The sequence below is a fragment of the Pyrus communis genome, chromosome 10 (genome assembly GCF_963583255.1).
Source record: "Pyrus communis chromosome 10, drPyrComm1.1, whole genome shotgun sequence".
Lineage (NCBI taxonomy): Eukaryota > Viridiplantae > Streptophyta > Magnoliopsida > Rosales > Rosaceae > Pyrus > Pyrus communis.
This window is the reverse complement of record NC_084812.1, coordinates 27,026,542-27,035,505: the sequence shown is the minus strand read 5'-3', so window position 1 is coordinate 27,035,505 and position 8,964 is coordinate 27,026,542. Positions and strand designations below refer to the sequence as shown.

The 8,964-nt window shown below is 33.8% G+C and overlaps 1 protein-coding gene across 15 annotated transcripts; it reads right to left on the bottom strand.

Moving 5' to 3' along the window:
- Window positions 1-456: 456 nt before the first annotated feature.
- On the bottom strand, window positions 457-7,935 carry LOC137748471 (uncharacterized). Of its 15 annotated transcripts, none has more exons than XM_068488625.1 (12): window positions 7,609-7,935; window positions 7,452-7,504; window positions 6,932-7,047; window positions 6,452-6,534; window positions 6,272-6,313; window positions 6,070-6,120; window positions 5,877-5,949; window positions 5,344-5,393; window positions 5,122-5,151; window positions 4,906-5,028; window positions 4,385-4,439; window positions 457-4,300 (listed from the first exon to the last, which is right to left on the bottom strand). In XM_068488625.1, the coding sequence occupies exons 6-11, from the start codon at window positions 6,087-6,089 to the stop codon at window positions 4,388-4,390; spliced, it is 348 nt and encodes a 115-aa protein (XP_068344726.1). In that variant the 5' UTR covers window positions 6,090-6,120; window positions 6,272-6,313; window positions 6,452-6,534; window positions 6,932-7,047; window positions 7,452-7,504; window positions 7,609-7,935; the 3' UTR covers window positions 457-4,300; window positions 4,385-4,387. The 15 variants fall into 15 exon arrangements, 4 of the variants coding, with proteins under 4 accessions (XP_068344726.1, XP_068344727.1, XP_068344725.1 ...); XR_011070064.1 differs by having other exon boundaries at window positions 458-4,300; window positions 6,907-7,047; XR_011070065.1 differs by having other exon boundaries at window positions 458-4,300; window positions 5,122-5,148; window positions 6,907-7,047.
- Window positions 7,936-8,964: the final 1,029 nt, after the last annotated feature.

Sequence of the window (8,964 nt, the reverse complement as noted above, 5' to 3'; positions counted from 1 at the left end):
AAATTTTGTCCAAAACGCATTAAATTATTGGGTAAATTACACTTTACCCCCCCTTTAGTTCGAGGTTTAATTCAACCTCATACATCTTCAAAACATTTCACTTTCATACCTCACGTATTATTTTATTTCAATATAATACATCCATTACATTTTTCATCCATTGGTACGTTAAGAGCTGATGTGGTTGTCATATTTGTGCCATGTGGCTGCCAAATTTGTTGCCACGTGGCCAAAAAAAATAATTTTTTATACATTAAAAAAATATTATGATATTGACACTATTTAAAAAAAATTAAAAAAAAACAGAAGGAAAAAAAAAGTTCGAACAAACCCAGAAACTCATCTCCCACTCCACCCTCTCCGCTCCCATTGCAATCAACCCAACCATTCCCACTGCTCCCACCACCATCTCCTCCACCCCCTCCTCCCCTGGTGCTAAAATCGCAGAAAGTGGGAAAGCAAAACTCCTCCCTCCTTTCTTCTCGCCCAAAATTAGGGATAAAATTGGGGCTAATAAAATTTTGGGAATTAGGGTTGGGTGCAAGTTGATCTGGGGAGAGAGAAGCGAGGGGAGGTGAGGAGAGTGGAAGAGAGGGAGAAGGTGGGTAAGGAAGGTGAAGAAGGAGAAGTGGATCGTAGAAAGGGTGGATTGGGTGGGCAAGGGGTGGGCGTTTGGGGATGGGAGAAGATGAAAGGGGTGGAGGGGATGGAAGGGTGTCGGGTGGGGAAGACGAAGGGGGATTATGGGTTTTATTTATTTATTTTAATACTTTTCTTTAATTGATTATTTTAAATTTTTTATTGAGTGTTTAGCCACGTCAACACAAATAAGAACCCCATATTTGCAACATCATCACTTTACAGATTTTTTTAATGGTTGTATGAAATTGAAATAGAATAGCACGTAAGATTTGAAAGTGAAATGTTTTAAAGATATAAGAAATTGAAATTGATCTCAATCCTAAAGGGGCAAAATGTAATTTATCCTAAATTATTTTTAAGAAAAGTATATGATTGTCCAATGTTACAAAACAGCAGTTTGGATATCTATGACAAACACAACTGATACGGAAAACAATTAAAAAGTTTATTATGCAGAGGAAATAACTTGATGTTTTCAATTACCATATCACATTTGTGATCAATTCTCTGATTGACTTGTATGGGCTCCAAACGCTGGACTCCAACCACGTGACCAATAACATTTCAAAATTTGAAAAAAAAAGGAAAAAAAAGAACAAAAGATAACTGTCACGACAAAATGTTTCATAAAACAAACATTAACGCATTCTAAGACACACACACACATGTATATACATATTATCACTTGTAAGGACATCAAGCCTGTCCAGCCGAGGATACAACCTATTATAGTCTAGCAAAAAGAATCTATGGGCGGAAAGACACTTGTCAACTTGTTAAAAATTGTTTTAGCAGTGAATACAACGTGAGTGTCATGCGGCACCACTCGATACTGGCCCTTCATTTTGTTGGCGTGAAAATTCATAATTTCGTAGCAAATACCTGCTTCAATTTTTGGCACTATTATTTCATAGTCCATCTCATCAGAAGACGCCTCACTTGCTTATTGCTTGATAATCAAACATGGGAAAGGCAAGAAAAATAAAATTGTCAAACACACTATGAATGATTAAATAATGTTGAATTTGACACTTGGAATAACATGAAAATAGATGCAAACAACAAACATTAAAAACTAACATGGATAGTGAATAGTCAAAGCCAATTTATTGTTGTAATTAACATTTTAAAGGTGATGGATATGCATAAAAAAATTTACATGTTATATAGAGTTAGTATAACAGTTGATATACCTAACACTTGAAATAATATGAAAGTAGACACATATGACAAATATCATAGAGTAACATGGATAGTAAATACTGAGAGTCAATTTATCAGCGTAATTAACAGTTTAAAGACAACGGATATGCATCAAAAAATTTACACATTGCATAGAGCTAACATGGAAACTGATATATTATTCTACGACAGAAAATCAAAGAATACAAAGATTAAAAATCAATTGCACGCACTGTTTATCCTGGACAGGAGAAATGTTATGCCATTTGTATTAGAACAAATAAGAAATAGTTAAAATGTGTTGTTAAACACTTATCAGTCAATATTATTAAAGATTGATTTTCTCACCCTTTCATCAACTAATATACAGTGAAGCCCTGTATATTTATAAATCATGCCTAGAAATCTCGACCACCATATTCTGCAAATACGGACTTTAATTTTCACAATTCTTTCATACGGCACCAATTGATTAATAGGAGTTGGACCTTGATCTACCATTTAAACTACTAAAATGAAATCCAAGGTCTGTAAATTCACAAATAGCCTAGACAGAAAGCTCAAGAAACCTGAACATCATCTAATCGAAGCAGAATATAAGCTAAAAAAGAAATGAAATAATTGAATAAATTGTTAAACAAAAACGCAAAAGAATAGTCAATTCAATTAAAACACCAAAAATGATAAACCAAGGGAAAAAAAAAGAGATCACTTGAATACCACCAACAATACATGAACCACATCATCATTTATTACGGCCAATTCCATGCTCAAACACCATTCATCAAGATTAAAACTACATAATCTTTCATATAATACCGACATTTGAAATTAATAACTAATACACACAAAACCGCACTCATCCAATTTAAACAAACACATCACCTGATAAACTTTCAATAATGCCACAAAAAATTATTGTCCAAAAGAAACACAACACCGGTATAGATTATCAAAATGCTCCAAAACAATCAAAACCTAATTTTATGTCAAGCAACAGAAGCTGTAAACTTTGAAGAGAAAAACTAATTTTAAATCTTTACAGAGCAACTCAACCACGCAGAAGTGCTTAGTGACAAAATAATCAGGCAACAGATCGCCTAAAATAATCAAAAGGGAACCCAACAAAACCAAATAATCGAAAGAAGAAATCACATGGCCATTTCAGTTTTAAAAAGAACACTATCCAAATAATCAAAAACAATCAAAACCTGGTTTTATGTTAGCCAACAAAAGCTATAAACTTTCAAGAATAAAATCAATCTTAAATGTTTACAGAGCAACTGAACGATGTAGAAACGCTTGACAACAAAATAATTAAGCAACAAATCGCCCAAAACAATCAAAAGACAACTCAAAAAACCCAAATACAACACCCACATCACTCGATAAACTGTGGCCACCAAAACAAACTAATACCTAAGAAAAAACTCAATCGCCGCAACTGGAAATCGCGACCACAGAGCCGTTCAAATCCGGACCACAAAATTGTTGAAAGACTAACAAAAAGTAAAAACAAAACAGAATCATTCAAATCTCCGAAAACACAAAGTCACAGCCTGCTGAAAGACTAACAAAAAATAAAATCAAACATCCCAAAAACCCATCACTGAAACCACACTCCTGCAACACCAGAAACCGAAAAGAAAAACTAAAGGTCCAAACGAAAACAAAAAGCATAACAAAAACAGAATAAATGACAGAAAATTGACTAACCAAATTTAAAAGCAACAAAACACACAGCCCGCCTTAAGGCAAAGCTCCAAACTGAAGTGAAAGTGAAAGAAAGCAACAATAGTAAGAGAGAAAATGGGAAAAGGCACAGTCGATGCGATGATCGACACATGCTCATCGTTAGGAAACCAAAGCCCAACCAAGAAAATGAAAAACGTGTTTCCACCTCCAGAGGCACACGGCAACAAAAATGAGGAAAAGGGTAAAACCGCCAATTCAGTGGAGAATCCCTAAGAAGGCCCAAAAACATGAAGAAATCGAGGGGCAGGACAGTCAGCACATTGTTAATGAACAGTGGTTTTCCCACCGGGTTTTAGTATAGATAGAACTAGAAAGTTTTGCCCGCACGTTGCTGCGGGATTAGAAATTGTGTGAAAAAATTGTGTTTAAAGGTATAAACACATCAACTTTATCACATCTAATTGAATTACTGAAACAACATATTGATGCGCTTAATATGAAAATCCATAAACTATTTGACAATATGAAATCCAACAATCTCTAAAGATGAGAAATGAATGTAGAAATTCAGCAATCTCTAAAGATGAGAAATGAACGTAGAAATCCTACCTCATATATATTAAAACAATTAACAAATTCTCAGTAAATGATCACAAAAGAGGTATAAAAAAGTAATTTCTTAATTTAAATCAGTTCTCACCATAACAAAATAATGATATCATTTTCACATTAACTTGGATTGATTTCGATCACCAGCATTAATAAAACCAGTGACTTCAACCTGTGCAAGCAAACGACCAAATTAGATGCAAGCCAACCAACTTCGAATTTGACCAAAAAAAAAAATAATTACAATTAAACTAACCTCTTATTCCCATATGAAGTAGTTGTTGTTCCCTGTTTTGCCTTTGTGACCTCTTCTTCCCATATGAAGTAGGTGCTCAATCAGTTGATATAAATTATATAATGCCATTTACTTGCCATTTTATTTATTCTTTACCTTTTGTTATTGTGATGTAATTCGGTAAGTCATTCTTATTGGGCAGTTATATTTTTCTCTTAATTTTGTTTGACATTATTATTTAATCAAGGACAGCACTGTTTATACTAAACAACTGATTAAATAAACTGTGTAAAGACAGTGAGATAACAACATTTGGCAACTATAAATAGTTAGTTTGATAGACAGCTTCAAAACAAAGCATGTGCTAAGAATCTTAAATTTCGACTGTAGTCAGTTTGATAGACAGCTTCTTAAAAAATTGGAAAATGAGAATAGATTTGTTGAATTTGTGTACAGATAAATTACAAATGAGAATAGATTTGTTGAATTTGTGTACAGATAAATTACAACTTGTACAAAAAGCAAGTATAAAGAGTAGTTACCTAATCTTTTTTGGAAGAACCGGAATCTGTTTTTGCAGCAGTTGGAAATGACTTTTTTTCAATAGCTTGTTAGGAACTTGGTCAAAGTCCTGCGCATTTTCTTTTGAGATATCTTCTACATCACTGTTTGAAATTGGTGACAAAGATCGGCAAACATGAGCATGCAATGGTTTAAGATTTGGACATTGGTAAAAAAATTATACAGTGAGGAATGACCTTTGTTCAGAACTGGCAAAAAGACATCTTCTGACCGATAAGAAGAATGGGAAAAGTAGTTTAAAGGAGGTACCCTAGGAAAGGGAAAAGAAAAGGATTGAAATACATGAAACAAAATTGTATCACAATAGAATTATATTATGAACAAAATAAGGATAGATTGTGTTTACCTAGTGTTTTTCTATGGGAAAGAAATCTGGTTTTGCATGAGTTGGAAATGACCTTTTTCTGGCAATTTTATAGGATGTCATCAAGTTTTTGCCCATTTGTCTCTGCGAAATGTACATTAGTTAAGAGTTTGATTAAACATATGAAAAAAATATTGATTAGTATGGTGTAAACACAAAATTACACGTATCAGTCAGGATGAGATTGCAATTGAGGGTTAAACCCCTCAGTCGTCATATGCGTTCACATAATGTAAACTGATTGGTATGTTTAAGCAATAATGATGATACTTTTGGTCTAGCATAGTTAGCAATATGTGCAGTACATGTGTTACCCTAGTTGCATCTTATTGTTAATCATTATAAGACTAAAATCTCTCCTCAAGCTTGTAAAGAAGCTCGAGTTTAAATTGATTTTCCTACTTTGAACAAAACTGTATTCAGATACCTCAAATAATCAGAATCATACAAAAACCTAGCATCCTAGTAGCTAGCTAGTACATGAAATCGTGGTTTCACTGATTATATTAAAAATATTAGGAAAATTTTTAGATACAAAAAGCAAATAAAGTTTGAAAAATCACTCACTGAATGTCCCAAGAGATCCTTATTTACAACAACCTTTCCAATCATGGCTAGCCATATTCCATATTGATGACGTCTGCTACACAGAGAAGAAACAAAACAAAGAGATTTTAGAGATTTTTATTTGGTAGTTATATTATTTCTCATCAATATTTTATCTAAATTATTATATAAAATTATGAATAGCTATTAAGACCTTGTAATTCTTCTGTACATTGAAGCCCCTCTTGAGAATCCACTGCTTTTCCTGTAAAGACCACATTATGTTAGTAATCAATTAGCATTTAAACGTTGTTGTATATATAAATCTACTGAATGCATGATTAGTAGCATGAACTAAAACAACATGGTTTGACAGTTAAAATGGTAAGCCAAATTATATGTGAAAAAATGCTTACCCATGTAAACTGAAGATTCATCATTTGACTGTAATTCCCCAGCTAATCAAAGAAAAACCAAAAATTAAAAAATAGAATCAGCATATAGTATGGAAAATAGTCAGAACAAAAGCAGAATTTGACTGGAAAAAAATGCACATTTCTTGCAATTAAAAACATCATTGTGTTTTCTTGACAAACCTTGCCTTCCCTTCCTGCTCTACCCTTCTTTGTTGCAACTATTGTCCCACAGATGCGCTTCATATCGACCGGTCCATCTATGCCTGATCAACAGAAATGCATCAAGAAATATATAAAAAACTTAGCATGGAGGCAACCGTTCTTTATGGTTTCATATAACAAAAATGCTCAATCAACCATGAATAAACAATAGCAATCATCGCTAATCAATTTTTCACCAAGAAACAACAAAAAGGCATACTTTTGAATATGCATTTGCAAGTAAATTTGTTGTCATGCCAACATCAAGCTTTGGCCAGTGAACTTATTACAATTTCCTCCATGCAATACGTTCATAATTCTTCCAATTCCTTTCTACATTCAACCAAACAAACACTATGTACTTGTCCAACCAATCTATTATAAACTCCTTCCACGACAAAACATTGATTTCACGAAAAATTAAAAATTCCTACCTTTAAATTTGCTCCAGAGGCATACCTTTGAAGATGCATTTCCCAATAAATTTGTTGCCAATCTAGCCATCGAATCTGAATGTCAAGCTCTAGTCAGTGGCCATCAGAGAAATTTGTCGATGTAGGATTAAATTGCAACTTCTGGAACAAAATGTTAGATTTTTTATCATTATTTGAATTCCTATAACAAAACAAATAAAACTCAATTCTTGCAGACCTTTTGCATTTTCTACCATTCCAGAGTCCTTTGATAATCTAACAGTCATCTTTATAAGCATTGCTAGAGCATGAGATTGGATAAAAATGCAAACATGATCCGAATTTTTAAAAACCTTTACGATAAAAAAAAAAAAATTTAAAATTTCTAAAACCTTTTGATTAGTTTTCAGACTTACATTGCATTTGTGGTTTTTTCAACCCCAACGGAGGTAATCGCGAAGTAACAACATGGGGCAGATCCCATGGAAGCTCTTAGACAATTAGTAAAAGATGAATGCTTACAAAACTGAAAACAAAAACATTTAATCAAAGAAAAAAATACGTACTTGATCACAAAGGGCTTGCAGACAAAAACCCCAATATTCGAAGACCAACGTTTCTTGAAAGCAAAAATCAAACCAGATCAGACAGCCAAAAGCAAATCACCAAAAAAATTTAAATCAGGTACACAAAAATCAAACCAGTTCGATATTGAGACCTTACGAAATCTTGGCGTCGGGGACGTCATTGACCGAGTGCTTCTCGACCTTGAACTGGAGCTGGTGACCATCGGGAAGTTCGCTGTTCCGTTTGGCCAAGAATTTGGAGCTTCGGACAGAAAGCTATGCAGGAAAATTAAAGTAAATGGAGTTGACGAAAGGTAGCTAAATCGGAGTTGGACGATAACGGCAAATGGAGAACGAAGGGTTTCTGGGAGAGAGAACAACAGAGAAAAAGGGAGAGGGAGCAAACGAAACCAAAACCACAGAAGCCAAAACAATCGAACTCAAATTAGAGGAAAAGAAGTGAAAAGCAACGGAAGGAAAAATAGTGAAAAGAAAGCGAAGATGCCAGAAGACGCTGCGATGGTCGACAGGTGGAGTGGAAGGGAAAAAATGCCTTTTTACTGTAGAGAAGCCTAAACGAAAGGCAGACAGGACAGCATTGTAAGGGCATTTTCGCCATTTTACTGCTCTAGAACAGTACCACATCAGTTTGGGTTTTATGGCTCGTTTATGTATCCGTAATCGAAATAGGAGGAATTGAGTTGAGGAGAAATTTGAATGAAGAGGAGTCAAAATCAGATTCCTGTTGAAGTTGTTTACTTAAATGTTCAGGAGTCAGAATATGAATAAAATTGAGTTCATATAAGTTGTTTACTAATTCAGCTGAATCGGAATAAATATCAATATGATTACTAAATTACCCTTATTTATTTTATTTTATTTTATTCTATATTTATGTTTATAAACATTTTAATTAGATATTTTTATTTATTTAATTAAAGTAAAGAGTTAAAATATGCATTATTGATTTATTGTGTATAAATTAGATTATAATCTAATTAAAAATAAAAAAACCAATTAAAGTAAAGAGTTAAAATATGCATTATTGATTTATTGTGTATAAATTAGATTATAATCTAATTAAAAATAAAAAAACCTAGCCACATTCATCTTCCTACCCGCAGAAAAGAGAACCCAGATACCTTCAAAGCCGTCAAGACCTTCCCACCCCACAGAAGAAAGAACCCACAAAGCAATTGGAGAGTCAAGTCATTCCTACCCCAAAAAAGAAATAACCCGGAAATTCAAAGAAATTCATTTGCTCATGCCTATTTCTTTCTCAGGTTTATGGTGATACAATGGTGATACAGAAGGGAGATGGAGAGGAAGAAGTGGTTAGTGCTCTAATTTTCAAGATTCCTTGATTCTTAGGGGCAAACAGAGAGTAGGTGTAGTGGGTATGGGATCTGGGCTTGGTGGAGCAGCATCTAGTCGTGAGGTAGATGAAGTAGCAGCTTTGGTGAAGGAGATGATCACAGTAAGATGAAGGGCAGTATTGGAATAATTACAACCA